This window comes from Delphinus delphis, chromosome 1 (genome assembly GCF_949987515.2).
Source record: "Delphinus delphis chromosome 1, mDelDel1.2, whole genome shotgun sequence".
NCBI lineage: Eukaryota > Metazoa > Chordata > Mammalia > Artiodactyla > Delphinidae > Delphinus > Delphinus delphis.
Genome location: NC_082683.1, coordinates 14,212,735 through 14,235,948, shown reverse-complemented (window position 1 = coordinate 14,235,948; position 23,214 = coordinate 14,212,735). Strand labels below are relative to the sequence as shown.

Genomic DNA, 23,214 nt, shown 5'->3' with positions numbered 1-23,214 from the left:
ACCCGTGTCCCCTGTATTGGCAGGCGGATTCTCAGCCACTGGGCCGCCAGAGAAGCCCTATATATACGTTTTGATGTTATGGATACATAGGGAGTTTCCAGCTTTGTGCAAATGGAACCAGTTGCAAAATAAATGCCGCGGTATGTAAACGAAGTGGTTTACTCTGTGGCATTATTAGCTAGAAACCTGTTTGAAGTTGGAAAACAGTTTCCAAAAGGCTGACTTTAGCTCTTTCTAGGAGGGGTACTTGTAAATCATGATAATAAAACCCACCCATCCATCCATTCATCCATCCAAGCCTCCTCAGCCCCAGACCTAGGGCTGGGACACAGCGGTGAGCATGGCACATGGCTCTGCCCTCATGGTGCTGACCTAGGGGAGAGTGAGATTGGTGTACATGTCAGCAAAGAAACAAACAATTCCAGATGTGAGAGGGGCTGTGGAAGGCACAGGTGATGGGCTGGAGATGCGAGGCCACGTAAGACGAGGTGGTCCACAGGCCTCTCTGAGGAGGTGACATCTGAGTTGAACCCCAGGGATGAAGATGGGCTGGGGACTCATCGCCAGCAGAGGGGTCTGTGGGTGCAGAGTCAGGAGGGGGCTGGGTGAGCTGCAGACAGAGAGGAAGCCGGTGGGGCCAGAGGGTTCGGGTGTGGTTCTTTTATTTATTTATTTATGTGTTTATTTTTGGCTGCGTCAGTGAGTCAGTGAGCGGGGGCTACTCTGTTGCAGTGCGCGGGCTTCTCACTGTGGTGGCTTCTCTTGTTGCAGAGCACGGGCTCTAGGCTCGCGGGCTTCAGTAGTTGCAGTGCGTGGGCTTCAGTAGTTGCAGCATGCAGGCTCAGTAGTTGTGGCTTGCGGGCTCCAGAGCGCAGGCTCAGTAGTTGTGGCGCACGGGCTTAGTTGCTCCACGGCATGTGGGATCTTCCCGGACCAGGGCCCGAACTCATGTCCCCGGCATTGGCAGGCGGATTCTTAACCACTGTGCTACCAGGGACGTCCCACGTGTGGTTCTTGTTGGCTGTGGTTAAGAGCCTCTTCCAAGAGCCCAGGGAGCCATTGGAGGGGGTTAAGGAGGGTGAAACTTTCTGGAAAAGCCCATTGCTCGCTGGAATGCTTTCTGATTTCAGGACAGAGGAGGGATTAGGAGTATGGGCTTGACAGAAGAAGTGAGTCTGAACATAGATGTTTGGAGGGCCTGGTTCCCCTGGGCAGCCAGGGAGCTGGGATGGGAAGGTGGGTGGAGGGCCACGATGAGGAGCCCACAGCAGGTGGGTGGCCTGGGAGGCCGGGGAACAGCTTGGAACAAAGCACTGAGGGTTCCATGCGAGGTAGAGAGGCGCAGTGGGCGTCTGGGGGGGCCATGTCTGCTCAAATTGATGAGCTCCTCGCCTGCCCCCATGCAGTGAGCCAGGGCAGCCTTTGAAGTCGTGTGGTGCTGCTACCTGAGGGATGCTGGGTCCAGGGATGGGCACCTGACCCCAGCTGGGCCAGTCGGAATTACCTGCCCTGGAAACTTGGAACCAGCCACAAGCATCTTTCTTTGTGGGGCTGGGAGCTGTGGGGAGGGCATTGAACACCTCCCCACAGAGGATGAGAGAAACTAAGGAAGCGGGTCTGTTGAAAGATGCAGGACACCAACTCTCAGAGGAGCAGAGGCAAAGGAGAAGGAGCCCCAGGGTTTTCAGGCTGGGCCTCTCGGATCTTCCTAAGACCCAGCTGCATCCCACCCTAGTCACCGTGAGGAGGCCCCTTTCTGCCCACTTGCTGGTTATGTATCTTGGAGCTGCTTGACCTTTCTGTGCCTCAGCTTTCTCATATGTAAAATGGGGCAACAATCACGCCACGGAGGGATGTCGTCAGGGTTCAATGGATTAATCCGTGTCAAACACTTGGTGCCTCTGCGTGCGGGAAACTGACTAATGTTAGCTTTGACAGTAACTATCAGTGTTCCTTAACCAGGGGCCTGCAGCTAGTTCATGTAAAAAAGAGCTAGTTAAGGGCTTCCCTGGTGGCGCAGTGGTTGAGAGTCCGCCTGCCGATGCAGGGGACATAGATTCGTGCCCCGGTCTGGGAAGATCCCACATGCCGCGGAGCGGCTGGGCCCGTGAGCCATGGCCGCTGAGCCTTCTCAACGGGAGAGGCCACAACGGTGAGAGGCCCGCATACCGCAAAAAAAAAAAAAAAGAGCTAGTTAAAAAGAAGTGAGAGGCAGAACTGTTCTTAACCACTGGAAGTTGTTCACTACCTTGTCAAGAGACTTTCTGCTAACCCACCCCAGTTCTCACGCAGGTGCCATGTAGGGTTTTGTGATATCACTGAGTCCTGTCCGCAGGCAGGAAAGATCCTGAGGGGTCCACACAGCATCTTCCGTTATTCCTGATGGATTTCTCCACAAAGCGGTTTAGGGGCTAACGGTGGGCTAGGGTGGGAAGGTGGGCTCCAAGCCCCATGATGACGTTGGCCTAAGAAACCCACCTGTTTGGAGTTTATGAAGCCAGGAACTGGCATGTGCTTTGGACGGATCAGGAAACTCACAGGTCTCTGATTTAGGGGAGTGAAGGGCTGGCCCTTTTGCAAATGGGCTGAGCACACATCTGTCCAGATGGAGCCCTGAGCAGCATGTTCAGGGTTAAGGGGGCGGGCCCAGGGCCCCTACTCTGACGGTTCCGAAGATGGCCTGGGGCAGGGGTCACCCACAGAGGCATCCTAGAGCCCCTGCAGCTGGATCCGCAACCAGAGGGCCCACACTTGGAGTGTCAGCACAGCCTGGGGTCTGCAGGCTCTGCAGGTCTGCACGGGTGTGTGCCAGGTGTCAGCCCAGAGCGGCTCCCACGGTCTCGCTCACCTGATCTCTGTAACCGCCCAGAGCCCGACCTCACCTGCAGCTCTGCCGGCCTCCATGGCCACTGCAGCACCTGAGTATTTTTCCAGACACTGGGATTTTGATAACCCCCCGGTGGGCACTTCCGGTTTTCGTTTCCCATACCACCTCACTGACCTGGCCACGTGTCATCCTTGCAGCCCTGGCATTTGGGGCCGTGGCGGCGTGAGGGCAGGAGCTCTGTTACCGGGATGTATTGCTGACTTGGGGTGTCCGCAGTCCACTGGGATTGGATGTGCTGAATAGAAGGGCCCGGGTCCCCAGCTTCTCGGCCCCTGAGGCTCACAGGCCAATCTCAGGTATAGACAGGGTACAGGTGACCATGCCGGGGAGGCCACTTTGCACTCCGACCAGACCAGTGCTGCCCAGTAGAACGTTCTGAGATGATGGTGGAAATGTTCTGAATCTGCTCTGTCCTCTTCGGCAGCCACCGGCCCCACGTGGTTATTGACCACATGAAACCTGGCTTGTGCCACGTGAGTTGAAGTTCCAGTAGGCATGTGTGACTAGCGGCTGCCTTATTAGATAGGAAGGCCCTAAACAGTCCATTGGAAGACTTATAGGTGGCGAAAGTGCTGATAATTATGGTGTAAAAAATAGGTTGGGAAAGAAGTGGTGTTTCCCCCGCCTTGTTGCCCAGGCTGACATTCAGCACTGCCGGGTTGTTTGTAAACGTCTGTTGGGGTTTCATCCCTTTTAGACGAGTTAATCTGGGTCCCAAGCACGGGCCTCGAGAAGCAGTTGCTCTGTTCCTTTAGGGCCTTGGGGGGTGGCAGAAATCCTGAGTGTTTCACAACGCAGTGCATCGCCTAGGGCCTCCCGTGGTGACAGCCCACCACCGAGCCTCACGCCAGACCCAGGTGTAAGGGCAGGAGCTATGTTGGAGGACTTTTCCCCTGTGACCCCATTGGGTCCTCCTCTCCGTGCTTTCCCTGATGGGGAGACTTGGAGAAGGAAAGTCAGCTTACAGAAAGCTGCACAGCTAGTAGGGGGCAGAGCTGGGATTCGAACCTATGTCTGACCCAAACGTCCATGCTTTCCCTCAAAGACTGTTCTGTTCATACCTTTCTCCTGCACCGTGAACCTTCCAGAGCTCATCAAACAGCAGGTGCCCCTGTAACTCTCAAGGTGGAGAGGTCAGCGTGGGCCTGGGCGATTGGAGAAGGCATCATGGGGATTGGAGGGCAGAGAGCAAGTGGCCTGGAATTCCAGCTCTGAGCCCAGCTCCATCCCCACCTGCCCTGGCACCTCCCTCCTGGACAGCGACCTCACTCTTCTCTCTTCTTTCAGCCCTTTAACCATGGACACAAGGTGGCCAAGTTCTGCTATGCAGACAAGGTGAGTCCCTGGTGACTTTGGGGTTGGGGTGCTACCCCGTCTTGTCCGGTTAGTTGCTGCCATGGCGGTAGAGGTCAGTCACTGCTCCCCTCTCGGGCCATGGAGGGTGGGGGCGTCCGGGGGGCGGCTGCCACTGAGGGCGTCCCCGGGCATGTGTCTTTGACTGGGCCAGGCGTGCCGGGGTTACCTTGCGCCTAATGAGAGCTGCCTTGGCCAGGGCTGGGACATCCGTGCACATGCCCCTTGTGAGACTACCCTGATTTAGGGAGGGGGAGGGCGTTCTGGAAGGCTGAGTCAGGGAAATTGGAGGCATCGTGGATGGGAAGCCAGGCAGAGAATTGGCATCAGGGAGGGCCAGTGAGAGGCCACGGGGTCAAGGCGCTGGTGTCACGTGGTGATGAGGGCAGTTGGCAGCTGGGATGCCAGCGGCAGGTGTCTGTCTCTGGCTGCAGTTCTGGCCTGGCAAGGGCAAGGTCAGGCCCGGACCTCAAGGGCTGGAGGCTCTGGACAGCGGGTTCAGGAGCACCAGGCCCCAGGAGTAAGAGGAGGCCCTGATGAAACCACGAGAGAGAATGGAGCAAGTCCTTGGCATGTTGCCCTACCTGGCAGGCCCCTCGGACTCCTCCAGACTGTAGCAGGGCAGGCTCGGAGCCTGGGGCAGCCCAGCTGGCCATGGGACATGGCGTCTGCCGCTGTAGGGGGAGGGGACTGAGGGCCGAGGGAGCCAGGGGTCTTCCCTGGGTGAAGAGTGACCTCCAGATCTCTCCTCCCTCCCTCGCTCCTCTGGGACCCTTCCTGCTGCAGGAGGAAGCCCCCAACCTTTCCCTCTTCATCAGGCCCTGCTTCACAGAGCCATCGAGGCCGCCTTGGCCGCCAGGAAAGAGTGGGACCTGAAGCCTGTTGCAGACCGGGCCCAGGTCTTCCTAAAGGCAGCAGATATGCTCAGCGGGCCGCGCAGGGCAGAGGTCCTGGCCAAGACCATGGTGGGACAGGTGAGATGCCCACTGGCACAACTGGGGATGTAGGGGAGTCAGTCGTACCCCATCCAATTCAGCAGGCATCAGCTGAGTGACTTCTGGGTGTCCAGACCTGCTCTGCGTGCAGGAGCCCAGGAGGTGTCCTTGAGGGACCAGGCCTCGGAGAGGGGACAGACCTATATACTTTGTAGACAAGGTGGATTGAACTATGCTTTGCGTGTCCTACTCTGGAAACGGCCCCTCCCATCCACTTCTGTCCCCGCCCTGGGCCAGGCCCTTGTCGTGCTTTGCCTGGACTGACAGTTGCCCTACGCGGTCCTCCAGGCTCCATCAGACCTCTGCAGCCCTCAGAGCGGTTTCTGTGACACCTCGAGCAGGTCACTCTAGCCTTATGAACCACCGAGATCTCTCTCTGGCTGAGGGTCACGTCCCAAGTCCTGAGCCAGCCCCCAGAGCCCTTCCATTCCCACCTCTGTCCAGCTCACCAGCCGCTCTGCCCTTTCCTGCCAGGCCATCCCGCCCATGATGTCACCAGCCTGGACCTAGCAAGGCTCCTGGACACCTCAAGCATCCCATCTCCTGCCTCTGCCCCGGGTCCCCTGCCTGCAATGCTCCCTGTCTTCTCTGCCTCATGAACTCTTAACTGTCAAGGTCTAGCCCAGATAGCGCCTCCTCTGTGAGGCTTCTAGAACCTTCTTAGTTCATAACGATCTGTCCTACCTCTGTGCCCGCCCCCCTTCCCCAACATGCTGTTCCTCTGTCGGTTATAGCTCAGATTCCATTGGGGTGTAATGACTTACTTTGTGTTTGTTTCCCCTTTACAAGTTTTTTGGGCATTGTAATCACATGCTAGTGTTCTCTGTCTTTCTGCGTCTTGCACCGTGTCTTCCTGGAGTCACAGAAGAGCCTGATAGATGTTTTTTGAGTTGAATGCATGTTGAGCCAGGGAGTGGCATTAGCAGTTGAGAGAGGGTTAATTTCGCCTTAGGGGGTTTGGGTGACCCCAGCGCTCTTCCGGTTCGCCATCACGTAGTGAGAGCGCCCTCTGCTGCACGGAGCTGGTATGACAGCTCCACACCCGGCTAAGTGTCTCCTGATTTAGCAGAGCCCCTGGGGTGGGTGTCGGGCTCCAGAGTGTCCCAGGTGAGCCACAGCTGGGCAGAAAGAGGCGCACACACTCCAAGACCAGGTGAAGGTGCCTCTTTATTTGATTTAAGACTCAGGAGCTTGTAGGACGCATGGTGGCCACGCAGAGCAAGAGGCAGTGTGTCTTAGCTCAGCTTCCCCTGCTGTGCGTCCTGAGCAGGGTTAGCAGCTGCCAGTGACCCAAGGAGGGGCCCCCCGACCCGAGAAAGCCCGATTCTTGCTGCCCAGAGTCCTTTCCTCACGGCTCACGTTCGCTGTCAGGAGAAACAGACAGTCTAAGGAAATGTTTACAGTCCTCAGGTCTCCTGGTTCTTGGCCCAAATGCACCTGCAACCCAGTGTCACCATGGGCTCAGGGTCCAGTGAGTGTCAGAAGAGGGCTATTGGGAGGCACGTCCTCCACCACTGACCCCCCGGCCCTCCCGCCTCACAGGGGAAGACGGTGATCCAAGCAGAGATCGATGCCGCGGCCGAACTCATTGACTTCTTCCGATTCAACGCCAAGTTTGCCGTGGAGCTGGAGGGGGAGCAGCCCATCAGTGTGCCGCCCAGCACCAACAGCGTGGTGTACCGGGGGCTGGAGGTACCCCCAGGTGGTGGAGCGGGGGTTGGGGGCTGCTGGAAGCCCTGGGCTTGGCCTCACCACCTCCTCCCTCCCCAGGGCTTCGTGGCAGCCATCTCCCCCTTTAACTTCACTGCGATCGGCGGCAACCTGGCGGGGGCGCCGGCCTTGATGGTGAGCTGTGGGCAGCAGGCGGGCGTGGCAGGAACAGGTCATCACTCCCTGTCAACAGACAGGAGGCCACGTCAGAGCCCATGGGGTCCCAGCCCTCATCGCGGGGAGAAGCACAGAAAGTGGAGGCAGCTGGGGACTGTGGAAAAGACTTGGGGGTCAGAGGCTGGTCTGGGTCCCAGCTTTGCCCCACTCTGTCTGGGTGACCCCAGGCAAGTCCCCGCCCTCCTCTGAGGCAGTTTCCTCACCTACAAAGTGGAAGTAAAAGAAAAGCTTACATTACAGGGTCATGAGGAGCAAAGGAGGCCACGCTTGTGACGCATCTAACGCCAGGCAGGTCTGGCCCGGCGCGGGCTTAGCGTTATACAGGGGCAGCTACTAATGATGATACTTACAGCCCACCTTTGAGTGCCCGCTCTGTGCCTGGCGACTAATTTGTCAAGGTGGCAAGGCTAGCAAATGACGGAACGGGTACGGATCTGGGCTTGGTCTGTCTCTGGGCAGGTGGTCTCGAAGTTGGTGGGCTCCACTGTCGTTATCAGGGTGAAGGTGGCCATCGGCTCCCAATCGATGGGGCAGATGCAGCCCTACCCACGGAGGTCCTGGGTGGCTCGGGGCACAGCAGGAGGAGGGCTGACAGCTGTCGGGCAGCTGGGTGATCTGGAAGCGTGCTCGTGCACAGGGCCATCCTCGTGCATCTGCACTCAGACGCACACACACCCGGCACCCACGGGCCCTCGTCCAGGACACGTGCAGACAGAGCCCTGTGAGCACTTGCCCAGCCTCGCCCCGTGAGCACCCAGCGAGTTGAAAACACCCAGAACAGACCTGCCCAAGGGGTGCTGGCAGGACCAGTGGGCACAGGCTTCCGGAGGAAGGGAGGCTTTCGTAACCAGAGTGTGGGAGCAGACAGGGCAGGGTGCGAGCTCACTGACAAGGGCTTCTAGGGCCTGGTGTGCAGCACCTGGGCACCTGTAGGAATGGGGCTGGGTAGGGGATAGCCTGGCCTGCATGGGGTCCTGGTGGCTCCAGGTGAGGGATGACCATGCTTCAGGGTAGGGTGGGAGTCGGGGCTGGCGGCCCCTGACCTCATGAGTCATCACTGTGCCTCCCGGGCAGGGCAACGTGGTCCTGTGGAAGCCCAGTGACACTGCCATGCTGGCCAGCTATGCCGTCTACCGCATCCTCCGGGAGGCCGGTCTGCCCCCCAACATCATCCAGTTTGTGCCAGCTGACGGGCCCACGTTTGGGGACACTGTCACCAGCTCGGAGCACCTGTGTGGCATCAACTTCACAGGCAGCGTGCCGTAAGTCCCTGAGGTGCGGTGGGCAGGGTGGCCTGGGGACGCTTACCAGACCTCGTGACCTCTGTCCGGGAGCTGGGGCTGTGAGCCCAGAGGTCAGGTGCTGTGTGGCCCTGGGTGAGCCACTTCACCTTCCTGAGCCTGTTTCTTCACCTGTATGACAGTAGTCATGATTCTTACCTTGCAGAGTAATCGTGAAGGCCAAACTAGTTAATGGACAGGAAGGAGTGTGACAGGCTGGAAGCGGCCTACAGTTGTTTAGTGATATGGATTTCGATGCCACTATCATCCCTGGAAAGGTCACAAGGGAGCTTGGGATAAACTGGAGGAGGAGAGGCAGGAAGGCTTCCTGGAGGAGGTGGCATCTAAGCAGATGAGTAGGCCAGGCAGAGGTGGAGGAGAGCGTTCTAGGAGGGGGAACAGCATATGCAGAGGCATAAGGCTGAAGCTGTTGGGCTCTGGGCTGTGGACGTGGTCCCGTGGGGCTGGAGTGTGGAGCTGGGGGCCGAGGGTCAGAGGGTGGGGGCAGGATATGGTTCGATCACAACTGCTCATTCACTCACTCACTCACTCAGCTGGTGTTGATCGAGCCCCCATGTATACCAGGCTCTGCCGGTGCTAAGACTGGGCAGTGAACACGTGGAGTGGGCAAGGGCCTACCTCTTGGGGGATTTAGTCTTGTGACTATAAGGCCCCATGAGCCTGCTAAGGTGTCTGGACTTTATCCTGAAGAGGATGGCAGCCACGGAAAGTTACATGCAGGGGGCGTGGCTTAATCAGACTTCTTTTGTTTCAAACAGGGATTGCAGATGGTAGCTCTCCAGTTGGCCCTGGCAAGTGGCTCTGTGTTCTTTGACTCCTAATAGGGATGGACCAACCTTGTACCATTGGGACAGTTTCATGTAAAAATCCAAATACTGGGCCTCTCTTAAGAACCTGGTCCCACTGGGCCTGCATTTCCATGTGGCACCATTGGCTGGAGGCGGGTGGGAGGTCTCTGGTTCCCCCCGTCCTGACAGGCCCTGGGCCTCTGCCTACCTGGACGGCCTCGCTCATTCTCTGTCCGGCCCCTCCGGGCCCCTGCGTGTGCAGCCTCTGATCTAGATGATCGCTCTGGCTACTCTGAGCACAAGTCTCCAGTGGGTAGAAGCAGGAGACGGGTTAGGAGGCGTCCACGTCCGGGGAGGGATGGTGGGCGCCTAAACTCGGGTGGAGTCGTGGGAACGGGGTGAGGTGGGCTGATTCAAGTGAGGAAGTATCAGGGAGACTCGATCACCTGTCTGTGGGGTCAAGGTTGGGGGTGTTCAGTGGGAACATCCAGGCTCGGGGCAGGAGGTGGGCATCGTTCACCAAGGTGGGCAACCCAGACGGCTGGGCACCTGGGAGCCTAGGGAAGAAGATGAATCACATGGTGGTCACTTTGAGTTTGAGGTCCCCATGGGCCATCTGGGTGGAGATGTTGGGGTCTGCACTCCGGGCCTTCCAGGTATCCTAGGGACACCTGCGGTGGCTTCTCGCCCTCTCTGCCTGGCCTCAGGCTCCCTTGCAACAACAACCCCTGCTAAGGTTTGCCGGGTGGCGGTGGCAGCGTTAGAATTGCTGAGGAGGGCTGTTTTCCAAAAGGCCCGCTCTGCCAGCCACGGGCCCCATGGGTCTCTGCCTATTAGCGGGTGGAGCGGGCCTGGCCCCCATTTGCCATGCTCTGATGAGCAGCGGGCTTAAAGGTAGGAAAGTCATAAATTAGTATTAGCTACTGTGTCGCCAGCTCCCTGGTGATTAGCATTTTTATTGTTTTGTGGTGCTGAGGTTGGTCACACTTGGAGCCCAGGGAGGAGGTAGGGGCCTGAGCTGCCTCTCCCAGGACCCTCTTTGGTTCTCTGGAGCCTGGGCGTGAGCTCGTGGTGCCCCTCGCAGACCACGGTGGTGCCTGTCCCCCATCAGGCACCCATAGCATAGCCAGCACTGGCCCAAGCACTTGACTCACATTAGAGCCATCGCAAAACAGCCCTGCCAGGTGGAATTGTTCTTTCCAGTTCCCAGACGTGGCACGGAATTTGAGGCTCACAGAGGTTAAGCGATGGTCGCACGATCACACAACCGTGTATGCCTGAGTCAGGACTCAAGCCCGGCATCCCCTGGCCTCAAAGCCTGGCCCTTCTCTGCACTATCTTGCTGCCAGGCCTCCCCTTGCTCCCTCCTTGTAAGCCCAGAATGCAGTCCATTTCCAGCTGCTACCACCTGCTCGCTTCCCCATCCCCATCCCCATCACCACCACCGCTGTGACCCCTGCCCGCCTCCTGTGGGGCTGCTGCCCCTAGCGCTCCTCCCTGGGCTTTCCAGCCTCTTCCTCCGCTAGGGCCTACTCCCTGCCCCCCAGGCCTCTCACCCTCTCAGGTGCCTGAGCCCGGCTCCCTAGTCACTGCCCTGTCCTCTGGTTTTAGCACCTTCAAACACCTGTGGAAGCAGGTGGCCCAGAACCTGGACCGGTTCCACACCTTCCCGCGCCTGGCCGGAGGTAAGGGCCCTTCTCCCTGTGCCCTGCCCTACAGCCCTAGGGACCCCTCCCTGCCCTGGCCGCCATGCAAGAGAAGGAGGCGGAGGTGATGCCCCCAGAGGTGGGGCGGCCCTGCAGACGCAGAGAACTCCTTCAGGGTGGAGCCCCTGCTCTGGCACTTATACAGAGCATGTATGCCTCAGAGTGTGCAGTTTTTCTTCCATTCATCCATCCATCATTCAGCAAGTAAATTATTAAGTATGTTCACAGGCACTTTTTGGACACTGGGGATGCAAAAGATGATGAGACCCAGAGACCCAGCCGTTACGAACCTCTATTCCAACAGCGGGAGGCAGACAGTAAACAACTAGATAAATGATGTCAGGGAGTGAGAAGGGCTGTGGATAATTAAAGGAGGGCAAAGACGTGACAGGCAGGGACCCTCAAGGGCTGGGCGTGGTGGGACTGTGACTTAGGGTGGCTGGTGGGGTGGGAGGCCTCTTCAGGGAGGGAACATTTGATATGAAACCTGAGCAATGGAAAGAAACCAGCTTCGCAAAGGTCCGGAGGATGGGCCATCATGGGCACCCGCACTGTCTGCTAGAACTTTCTGCAGTAATGGACATGGGCTATATCTGTGCTGTCCAATAGCATAGCCACTCGCCACGTGTGGCTGCAGGGCACTTGAAACGTGGCTGGCATGGCAGAGGAAGTGAAAGTTTTGTTTCATTTAATTTTAATTAATTTGAACTTAAATAGCCACGTGTGGCTGGTGGCTACCCTGTTGCACAGCCCAGATCTAGGCCAAGGAAATGGCAAATGCAGAGACCATGAGGTGGGAATGAGCTTGTGTTTGAAGAAACAAGGCCAGTGTAGCTGGGGAAGGGAGGGAGGGCGGGTGGCAGGAGATGGGGCTGAGAGGTCAGCAGGGCCAGGTCTTGTCAAAATAATAATTTTCCCACAAAGAAACAGTTTCATGGTCAAGGACATTTGGCGTGCACCGTGTTTAAAGTAAAACGGATTCCTCACCTGCAGGACTTCTCAGAGCCTTTAATGCACTAATATATGCATTGCTTATCTTCAAGAGCAAAGGCTGATGTGCAATGTTTCCCAAACTCTTTGGACTACACAACCCTGTTTTGACAGAGGACCCCCTGGACCATGTTTTTCATGGAACACACTCCGGGAAGATGCTGAGACCTCTCGAGAGGGAGGGCTGTCCAGGCTCACACAGTGCAGTAATGGCAGAGCTGGATCTGGTGGTTCAGCATTCTTGCTCCTGGGGGTGAAGTGGGGGGTCACAGGGAGACAGGACCCCACGCCTGAGCGAGTGGGAACTTTGTAAAATTTTATTGAAGTATAGTTGATTTTATAATACTGGGTTAATTTCCACTGTACAGCAAAGTGATTCAGTTATACATATATATATATTCTTTTTCATATTCTTTTCTTTATGGTTTATCACAGGATATTGAATCTAGTTCCTTGTGCTATACAGTAGGACCTTATTGTTTATCCATCCTATATATAATAGTTTGCCTCTTAAGCTGGTGGGAGCTGTGATGGGGGTGTCAGGGCAGGTGACCCTCCTCAGGGCCAGCTGTTGCATCTCCAATTTCCAGTTCCCCAGTGTGCCCCAGTCCAGCCTTCACGAGATGGGGGACAGTGAGTCCCTTGTGTGAGCTGTCCATGGTTTTCTGTTCTGTCTCCTTCCCACCATCTCCCTGAGGGAGAGAGACCGCTACTTACTCTACCGCTCCCCCCCTTGAGTATGAGACTTTAATCTCTCTGTGCCTCAGTTTTCTTGTCTTTAAAATGGGATAATAATACGAGGTTGCTGTGAGGCTTCAGCGAGACGGAGCTCGAAGTGCTTTGACCCGAGTCTGACAGTTAGTGCTTTGTAACGAGCTGCTATTAGCTGATGTTTAACCGAGTGAGGAAACCGAGGCCCGGAGGGTGGAGTGATCTGCCGAGGCTCCGTCATGCCAAGGAGATCGAGGAGGGGTGTCCCCACCGTGGATCAGGCAGAGGGGCCAGCCCTGGCCGTGGACCTGGGGTGGCCCCCTCTCCTCTCGCTGGGTGGGGGTCAGGGGAAGGCTCAAAGGAAGCCACGCCCACTGCAGGGAGTGGACCAGCTTTGGGGAGCCTTGGGTTCTGGTCCTTCCTCTGCCTTTATGTTGGGCAGCAGCCCCAGGGCTCAGTTTTCTCATCTGTGAGTTGGGGGAGCTGGTCCTGATGCCCCCTGGTGCCCTTCGCCCTTGCCTGGGCCTCCGTTTTCTCATCCCTAGGGTGGGAGGACAGGCCTGGCTGATCAGTTTCTGGGAGGTTGTCGGGCTCCGACTCTGCCTTCTCGTGCCCTTGTCCTGCCAGTACTGGGGCTGGTCGCAGGGCCAGTGTAGCTGCGGACGGGTGTGGGCAGTGCGTCGGGCCCCTCGCTGGCCTGGGGAGCCCACCCCCTCCTCATGCTCCTCCACCGCCCCGCCCCACCCCTGAAGAGTGTGGCGGGAAGAACTTCCACTTTGTGCACCGCTCGGCCGACGTGGACAGCGTGGTGAGCGGGACCCTGCGCTCAGCCTTCGAGTACGGTGGCCAGAAGTGCTCGGCCTGCTCCCGCCTCTACGTGCCCCGCTCGCTGTGGTCGCAGATCAAAGGGCGGTTGCTGGAGGAGCGCAGCAGGATCAAAGTGGGCAACGTGAGTGGCGCCGGCCTCCCTGCCACGGCCCAGCGGGGGGCTGATGGGATTGGAGGCTGGTGGGGGGGTGCGGGGAGGGCGCTCCCTTTGTCTCTGACTCTGTCTCCTCCCATGTCTCCCTTGCCTCCAGCCTGCAGAGGATTTTGGGAGCTTCCTCTCCGCCGTGATTGATGCCAAGGTATGAGCAGGAAGCAGGCCGTTCCCGGGGTCCCGTGCCTGGACTGGGTGGGAGGGGAAGGAACAGCTATAGGGGCGACCCAGACCTGCTGCTTCGAGCAGGGCAGCCTGATAGCCACGCATACACCCGCACCACCCCTGCCAGCTCTGAAAAGGGTGGAGGCATCCGTACCCAGAGGGCAACTCGCCTCCCGCACACCCTGCCCCAGGCTCGACAAGACCCCTTTAAGTGCCTGTGTTCATACGCACACGTGCAAATAGGCCTGCGCACCGCATGCATCAACCCGGACGCGCGCGTACGTGCACAGCCGCGAGCACGTTCCTTTCGATCTCTGAGCGGGAGCATCGCCTGTGGATTCACCCACGTGCACACGCCCGCCCGCGTGCACACGTATCCTACACAGAAGCATTCGTGTGCAGGTTCCCATGTGTATATAGGCGCCCTTGTGGGTCTGCACGCACAAACACATACACATAACGAACACATCCATGTAACGCAGGCATACGTGTGCCGACGTACGGAAACCTACAAGTTCATGGCCATACGTGTATATGTGTGCTTGTGATGTTTGTAGTTGTGACACACACATACACACACACAAGCGTGCACATCTGCCCTTGTCTCTGCCCTGGTTCAGCCAGGCCCCGACTTTTGCTGTCAGGCCTCCCCTCACTTCAGAATTTGGGCCCTTCAGGGGCAGGTGTTTGGGGTGAGCGTCAGGGGGCTGCTGCTGGGAATGGCCTCCAGCCAGCCCTTGATGCCCCCTACCCCACCCCACCCCCACAGTCCTTCAGCCGCATCAGGAAGTGGCTGGAGCACGCCCACTCCTCGCCCAGCCTCACCGTCCTGGCCGGGGGCCAGTGTGACGACTCCGTGGGCTACTTCGTGGAGCCCTGCATCATCGAGAGCAAGGACCCCCAGGATCCCATCATGAAGGAGGTGATGGGACGGGCGGCCCGGGGCCGGGAGGAGGCAGCCTCTCCCCCGAGCATGGCACACGCACAGGGCCCTGGTGCTTCACGGGGCGTCATCCCATCTCACAGATGTGGAAAGCGAGGCCCTACGAGGGGACCGTCTCACACGCGGTGAGAGCAGAGCCAGGCCCTGAGCCAGGGCCTCCTGACCCCACATCCAGTGCTCTGTCTTCGGCACTGCTGACCCGGGCTGGTGTCATGGCGCTTGCGCTGTCCGCAGCCACCGAGGTCCCTGCGGCCGTCTCAGTGGCTGACACTTGTAGACTCTTAAGTGTGGGCCGGGCATTTGACAGAGATGAGGTGGGCATATCGTTCCCATTTTACAGATGAGAAACTGAGTCTCCGAGAGGTCGGGGGGGTCAGGAGGACAGTGCAGGGGTGGGGGTCTTCCCCCAGCCCCTCGATGGCAGAGGGGACGGTGATACCATCGGGCAGTTCCTGGGCCGGCTGTTGCCAGAAGTCTCTCCTTTCCAAGGGCCTGGGCCCTTGGCTCTGGGTGTGGGTCTGGCTGGCAGGGAGGCCAGAGATCCTTGGATCTTCTGCCAGGTTGGGGTGGGCTGGGCCGGGTGGAAGCCAACCCCGAGGGAACCCAGCGGGAGGCAGCGCCTGGCCCTTCCTGCAGGGGCTGAGGAGGGGGATGGGGAGAGGCGGAGGCCAGAGCAGGGAGACGGGAGGCCTCGGGGTGTTGGTCCAGGTGGGGCCTGACCCTGGGGCTTCTCTCCCAGGAGATCTTCGGGCCTGTGCTGACCGTGTACGTCTACCCGGATGACAAGTACAAAGAGACGCTGAGGCTGGTCGACAGCACCACGAGCTATGGCCTCACGGGGGCAGTATTTGCCCAGGATAAGTGAGTGGCCACAGCCCTCCACTCTAGTCCTGGTGTCCTGTCCCCACAGGACCCTGCTGTCCCCGGAGACTGCCTCCTGGGTGCTGATCCTAGTAATAATGCTGCCCTTGCTTCTCTCCGTTCTCCTCACCTCTGCCCTGACCGGCAGGTAGACACAGGCAGTGGGCTCTTTGTTAAAATGCAGATTCCGGGGCCCCACTCTTGGCTGCTGAATGTAGGTGTCTAGGGGTGGGGCTGGGGAATCAGTGCCTTTGACCTGCTCGCCGGGTCTGATGGGGCTGCAGAGTGGACGACAGAGGCTCGGGCCCAGGTGCACTGCTTGGCTGGCAGAGGCAGGATTCCAACTTGAGCACCGGGACACTAAACCCCAGGCTTTGCCCTTTCCTTTCTCCGTGTCTGCTTGTCTCCCCGTGTCTGCCTTTAAGAGTGGAGGCGGGGGCTTCCCTGGTGGCGCAGTGGTTAAGAATCCGCCCACCAATGCGAGGGACACAGGTTCAAGCCCTGGTCCGGGAAGATCCTACATGCCGCGGAGCAGCTAAGCCCATGTGCCACAACTACTGAGCCTGCGCTCTAGAGCCCGCAAGCCACAACTACTGAGCCCGCGTGCCACAACTACCAAAGCCCGTGTGCCTAGAGCCTGTGCTCCGCAACGAGAGAAGCCACCGCAATGAGAAGCCCGCGCACTGCAACGAAGAGTAGCCCCTGCTCGACGCAACTAGAGAAAGCCCACGCGCAGCAATGAAGACCCAGCGCAGCCAAAAATAAATAAATAAAATAAATTTTAAAAAAAGAGAGAAAAAAGAAAACATTGAATTGTTTAAAAAAAGAAAAAAAAAAGAGTGGAAGCGGGATTGGAACCTGAGGGGCAGGCTGGGGGTCTGGAGGTTCCCCAGCTCCCAAAGGCAGGAAAACTGGACCGAGATGGGCCACTCCCTCGAGTACGTACAGCCTGAGCCTCGTCCAGCCCTCACAGATGCCCTGCGAGGGAGGCGTGCTAACCCCCTTTTCAGAGGAGGAGGCTGAGGCTCAGAGGCTCCTGGGAGCCTGTCAAGGGCCCATAGCTGGCGGCTGGCCTCATGCTCACCAGGGTGGCCCATGTGGGCTGGGACGGGGGTGTTGGAGGTTGTCCCTGGGTCTGGAACGAGGGTGAGCTGGCCGCCCTCTTACCGCTGCCCTGCCTTGTAGGGATGTTGTCCGGGAGGCCACAGAGATGCTGAGGAACGCTGCCGGCAACTTCTACATCAACGACAAGTCCACTGGCTCGGTGGTGGGCCAGCAGCCCTTCGGGGGGGCCCGAACCTCTGGTGAGTGGGGCCCCCTTTCCAGAGGGGGGCCGAGTTTCCAGCGGGAGACCCTCGGTCCTTCATCTCAAGGGTGTTAAGAGGAACAGCAGTAGCACCATTTACTGAGCACCGTGGGCCGGGCCCTGTGCTAACTCAGTCCTGCCAGCAGCCTCCTAAGCCCAGGTGCTGCCGTTCTTCTTCCCATTTTATGGAGGAGGAAACTGAGGCCCAGGGAAGTGAAGTGACTTGCCTAAGGGCACATGGCTGGAGAGTGGTGGCGCCGGGATTTGGGTCCCAGCGCCCACACCTGTTACTGTCATACTCCAGGCTACCAAAGTCCATCCCCCTCCTATTTACAAATAGGGAAACTGAGGGTCGGCGAGGGGCGGTGACTTGCCAGAGTTCCCAAGGGCCGAAAACCAGGTCTCCCGACTCCCAGTCCAGTGCCCTCCACGGTGTCCCCCTGCCTCCCAGACACCTCTTGCAGGTGAGGTGCAGGGACCTGGGGAGCACGGGCGTCCTGCCTGCTCGCCAGCTCCTGCCTTGCCCAACCTCTGGCTGAGTGCCCTCCGCACAGATGCGCTCGGGAAACCCTGGCCGCTGTGACTGTGTTAGGGTTACTTTGGCAATTTGCTGCCCGTGCTGTTGCCCCATTTATTCCTCCTCCCCACTCCTTTTCCCTCTGCCCATGGTGCCCCATTTATTCCTCCTCCCCACTCCTTTTCCCTCTGCCCAGAGCCGTTGTATCTTTTTGGAGATAAACAGAGCTGTCTTTTCCACAGGGACTAATGACAAGCCAGGAGGGCCCCACTACATCCTGCGGTGGACGTCACCCCAGGTCATCAAGGAGACCCACAAGCCTCTGGGGGATTGGCGCTACCCATACATGCAGTGAGCCCCACTCGGCGCCTCTGCCGTCCACCTGTCTGTCTCTCCAAACGACTGACCTCAGTGCACTGACCCCACCCCAGGCCCTCCACCCGCTCCCCACAGGACGACCCTCTTTCTAGGGTTGAGGCCTGTCCCCTGCCCCCCACTGGCCTGGCCTGTCCCACCCTTGGAGTCAGGTGCCGGGCTCTGGTTTGAGATTACGCAGTGGGGAGAACAGGGCCGCCACCCTTGACCCCATCGGCTGTCCTAGAAATTCCATCTGGTAGGTGTGACCTTGGTGCCCGGCTGGTTCTCCATCTGTCCCCTTCCCTTTCCTCTACACTGTGGCCCAGTGGCTCAGGGACCTGAGGAATGGTGGTAGAGTAGCTCACGGATCCGTGGAGGAAAAGGAGGCAGCGGGGGCCCCTGGCAAACCTCACCACCCACAGAGGCTCCTGGCCTTGGCCCCGGCTTCTCCGGGTGTGCAGGGTCGCGTGTGGCCACAGTGGCCTACAGGGCTGGCAAGTCGTGGCTGCAGGGCATGGGAGCACCAGCTGGCCTTGCCCTCTGTAGTCCGGGCGGCTCACTAGCTCTTTGCCCAGGTGCGCCTGTACCAGCAGGTACCTGTGCCCAACCAAATGCCTTAGACCCCGTGTGCCTTGCTCTAGAGTGCCTGAGCTCACCTGAGACCCACGGATTCCTGGCTATCTCCGTTTGGGGGTCTGGGGGGACTGCTGCAGGCCACCTGCCAAGATGTGGGATGTGCTGGTCCTTCCTGTTTGGGCTGTGAGATTGGCAGACTTTGGGGGGCCCTTCCTGCTGCTTCCCTTAGCTCTCGGGTCCTGCCTCTAGAGCCTGGGGTTTCCTGCAGGAGCTCAGCACCCGCTGGCTGTGGTTGAACAGGCCCGGGTACATGTTGCTCCCACCTTCCCCAGCACCCTAAGACCTCTCCTTGGGTCCCCGTCCAGCCCGGGCTGAGGCTTGCCTCTAGAATTATCCCTCCTTTGCACGTTAGTGGCTCTGTGTGGACTGGCCCCTACGAGGCTTGTTCCTTGACGCAGCCAATCGGTGGACACTTGCAAATGCATCCTGAGTAGATTCTGGGTGGCCAGGGACTGAGAAGTGGTGACTTTGGAGGACAGCTTTTAGGGGGCCCCGAAAGGGCTGGACCCTCCTCAAGCACAGCTGGCAGGGGGCCCCCGCGGGGCTGGAGTGGCCGTTCCCCAAGTGCACGGTTACACACCTTGGCCCCCGGCCAGGGGTGGGTCCTGATGCTGCCCGGGTTGTTTCCCACAAGGGGCCAGGTCAGGCGGCGGGGGGCTGGAGGTGTTCCTGCTTCTACTGGTTCTACACTGTGAGGTGGCAATAGGAGCTGCCTGATGCCACCTAATAAAATGCCTCTTACTTAACCAAGTCGGTGGTCTTTCTGGTGGGGTTGGTGGGGACTGGTCACCTTCTACATCCGACGGAGTTGCCAGTGTGTCATTAGGTGTCAGGAGGGCAGTGCCCTTGGCGTGATGGAAGGAAGGGTGAGCTCTGATGCCGGGAATCCCTGCTGTGGGTGGCAGGAACGCTGGCCCCGGAGGGCCTGGGTTCAAATCCCGGCTCCAAAAAGTTGTGCAAGCTCTCTGACCCTCTGCCTCTTCATGTCTTAGATGGAAATAACCACACACACACACACACACACACACACACGCACGTGTGTGCACTCACGTGCACACAGGTTGTCTTGAGAATTCAATGAGTTAATGCGTATAAGTGCTCAGATAGGTAATGATTCAACAATGTAACCCATTTATCCATGGTTATAACAACCACTGTTATGTACTGTGATAGTTAAGTTTATGGGTCAACTTGGCTGGGCTATGGTGCCCAGATATCTACGTAAGCATTATTCTGGATGTTTCCATGGAGGTGTTGTTTTGGATGAGAATAACATTTAAATCAGTGGACTTTGAGGAAAGCAGATTACCCTCTATAATGTGAGTAGGCCACATCCAATCAGTTGAAGGCCTTAACAGAACAGAGACTGGTCTCCCCCAAGCAAGAAGGAATTCTGCCAGTGGCTGCTTTTGGACTCAACTGCAACTTCCTGCGTCTCTGGCCTGCTGGCCGGCACTACAAATTCTGAACTTACCAGCCTCCATGATCACGTGAGCTACTTCCTTACAATAAATCTCTCTCCCTGTGTCTGTCTCTCTACGCCTCATAGAGGTTCTGCTTCTCTTCAGAACGCTGAGTCATACACGTGCCAAAGACTATGCATGTTTTCTTCACTCACAAGTCTTACGAAGTGCTGCTGTGCTCCCATGTTGCAGATGAGGATACTGGGGTGTAGAAAGGTGAAGGGACTTGCTGAGGGTATGCTATCAGTGGGGTGGAAACCCAGGTCTGTCTGATTCCAAAACCCATTCTCTCTCTTCCACCCAGATGTCCACACATGGCTCGCAAAGATCGGCTCAGTTGGCCAGGTGACATGGCAGGGAGCAACCGTGGCCAGTTAGCTTGAGCCTAGAATCCGTGGGTCTAAACCCACCTGGGCCAGCTGACTTGGAGGGGAAGACACGTGTGTCCTGACCTGTCTCCAACCACAGGTAATGTAAACAGAGCTGGTCCTGAACCACACAGACGCCACCCTGTCCGAGGGTCCATTGGTTAGGGCTGTTGGCTGGAGGCTCTCAGAGCTGTGGGGAGGGAAGGGGACTCAACCCCGGGCAGAACCCCTGCCCTGGCTCACCCAGGGGCTGCTACTGATTTGTGCCAAAGGGGGCTTGAGTCAGGGACAAAGGGCAGCCCCCAGAGTGCTCTGGCTGGAGCTCACGGAAGGGAAGGGAGGCAACTGCCTTTTGTCGTCGGGGGATACATAGGCCTTGTTAACATTGCTGAATGGAGTGACTTATTCAAGGTCACACTGAGACAGCTGCAGAGTTGGCTGATGACTGGTAGTGTTTTACCTACCTAGTCTCAGAGCCTTGACATTGACCTAGGTAACTATTACAGCATTCTATGGAAGGGCTATGGAGTTCAGAGGTAGAATGACAAGCCCAAGGTCACATAGCTGGTTAGTAAAGGGCTGGGTTAGAACCCAGGGCTATGGGTGCCACAGCCCATGGTCCTTGCCACCTGCTCCATCAGGTCCCCGACTCCCAGGGACCTATGCCTCCCAGGAGCTATGCCTCTACCAGTGTCATTTTATCCTGGTGCCTCTGACTCCACTGAACGAGGTCAGGGGGTGGCTCAAAGCTATCTTTCACTCCGTTCTGTCTGCCCTCCCTTGAGCCCCAGACTTGGGGCTGGTGGCTTCCAAAGGCCCAGTGCCCACCCGGGTGCCCGAGGCCTCTTTGCATGGTCACTGCAGTAAGTCCCCATGTCCACGGTGGCCCAAGGAGCCTCTTCATTTCCCTGCTGTGGCCGGGGGCCCAGCCACAGGCCTGGGCTGGAGCGTGAACCATTTGACTGTGGCTGGATGTCCCTGCCACCGTGGTGCCGCCAGTGGGGCGTGCATGCTAAGGAAATGAGGGGCCACCAGTGCCCCGGTCGCCAGGCAGACCTGGAGCTCCTGGGGGGCAAGAGGAAGCAGCAGGGTGCAGACCCACACTCTTCACAGAGTCACGCCTTCATTTTCATTAATTCCCCTACCGACACATTCGTTATCACGGTTCCTGTAGGTCCTCTGTCTAGAGGCGGCGTAGGAAATAGGAAGAGTCGCCATTGCTTGAACGCAGGCTGTGTGCCGGGCGTCGCGCTAAATGCGTTAGACACCACAGCCTGGATCGTCATCGCAACCCCTGGAGGTACATTCCGTTAGTCCCATTTTACAGATGAGGAGACTGAGGCACGCATGGGTGAAGTAACCAGTGCACCAGTAGGAGATGACTGCCTGGGTTTCTGTTCCTCGTGTCTGCCTGCCTGGGCACTGAGCACAGCCCTGATGTCCTGCCTTAACCCCTCTTACCTGTGCCTTGGCCTCCCCAATCTCAGAGTTGACGTTTCTGTGGGAGCTGAGGATCGAATGACATGTTTTAGAACAAAATGCCAGGTCCCGTGCCCCGCACAGAGTGAGATGCTCAGTGAATGAGAACTTAACCTTCACCCACCCTCTCAATACCCTCATCCTGGATGTCTGTGCCCAGGAAGGAGATGAAGCTGGGCTTCCCTGAGCACCTGTCCATGGGTACGTGCTCCTGCTAATTAGCTTGGACCACACCAGCCTGGGAGGGAGGGAGTAGTAGTTTGGCCCCATTTCACAGATGAGGAAACTGAGGCTTAGGGAGCCTCAGGGAGACTTGTTCAGTAAGGGGCAGGTACAGGGGCAAGAGCTGGCTCTACAAGCACCCCCTTGTCCTGGTCCCTCGAAGGAATGCAGCAGCTTCTGGGAGGGAGCCATCCAGCAGGTGGATGGGGGTCGGTGTGGCTGACACTGGCTCCAGACATAGCCAGCCTTGTCCCCCTCCCCCGGGTTGTTGACAGCCACCCTGGATGGTGGAGCAGGTACCCTATGACCCTAGGTGCCGGGGTACATGAGCATTCTGTTCTGGGGCTCTGCCATGCCCTCCCTCCAGGCCCCAGGTGCCTGGCAGGTACCCCTCAGCCTCGTGAGCATGTGGCGCACAGAGGCCGGGGCGAAACGAGGGAGCTGATGTTCTACCGGGCACCTGCTTGGTGAGGTGCGTCCGGGCAGGTGTTGTCGGAAGGAGAGTGAGGCTTGTGGAGAGATCTGAGTCGTAGGAAGGAGAGTCATACAGAATCACAGACCCTAGCCCTTTACTGGGCCCAGAACCGAGGGTGCCATGCCAGTTCCGTACTAGGACAAAAGCCATCAACGCTGTGACGTCATATTCACTATCACGTATGAGGCAGGTGCTTGATGTATTCATCCCACTTAATCACCCTTGTTTGAGGTGCGCATTTCACAGGCGAGGAAGCTGAGCGGAGTCAGGGCCTGCTGGTCGGCCCCTGTCCAGAGCCCCACAGAACAGGACCAGCCCCCTTCCCCATCCCAGCCCTTTACGCTCCCTTTAGCGACTATCACCTTTTGGGCTCTTATTGGGCTTGTGGTCGTTTGGAATCTTCAGATCTTTTTCTGAATGAGACAAAGCTGGCTTGCGTGGATCTCTGGACTCGAGAAGGTGTCCCAACCACAGCAGAGTCCCTCCTTCAGGCCTTAGCTGACCCCCAGGTCCCCAGCTTCTAGGGGTCACCCTACCCATTACACTTTTGACATCTCAGAGGGGTGACCAATGAGGCTGGGTCCTCTGGTAACCAGCTCTGAGGCCTATCCTGTGCCCTCTTCCAAGGTGTCTCTGAACCAAGCCAACCGGCTCAGGGGCTGTGCAGCTCCCAGACCCTCCTTGGGGAAGCCCTGCCTGCCTACCCCTGCTCTACCCTCAGCTGGATTGGAGCTAGGTTTCCAGCTGCCCAATTTTGTCCTGGAGGAGGCAGTACTGGTAGGAAAGAGACAGGGGAAATGGTGGGTGGGGGGTGGGGGGTGGGAC

At 58.1% G+C, this 23,214-nt stretch overlaps 1 protein-coding gene across 2 annotated transcripts in view; it reads left to right on the top strand.

Moving 5' to 3' along the window:
* ALDH4A1 (aldehyde dehydrogenase 4 family member A1) overlaps positions 1-20,329 on the top strand; it is a 33,600-nt gene extending 13,271 nt beyond the window's left edge. Inside the window, exons 4-16 of one of the 2 annotated variants that reach the window (XR_009519955.1) lie at positions 4,175-4,222; positions 5,059-5,214; positions 6,778-6,927; positions 7,006-7,080; positions 8,197-8,384; positions 10,823-10,896; positions 13,371-13,567; positions 13,698-13,745; positions 14,532-14,684; positions 15,445-15,566; positions 16,752-16,870; positions 17,632-20,061; positions 20,150-20,283. Coding sequence is in view for 1 of the 2 variants with exons in the window: in XM_060015354.1 (XP_059871337.1) it covers positions 4,175-4,222; positions 5,059-5,214; positions 6,778-6,927; positions 7,006-7,080; positions 8,197-8,384; positions 10,823-10,896; positions 13,371-13,567; positions 13,698-13,745; positions 14,532-14,684; positions 15,445-15,566; positions 16,752-16,870; positions 17,632-17,744 (1,443 nt within the window). In the remaining variant the exon portion in view is untranslated. Of the gene's footprint in view, positions 1-4,174; positions 4,223-5,058; positions 5,215-6,777; positions 6,928-7,005; positions 7,081-8,196; positions 8,385-10,822; positions 10,897-13,370; positions 13,568-13,697; positions 13,746-14,531; positions 14,685-15,444; positions 15,567-16,751; positions 16,871-17,631 lie in introns of both variants that reach the window. The other variant, XM_060015354.1, reaches the window with a different exon arrangement.
* Positions 20,330-23,214: the final 2,885 nt, after the last annotated feature.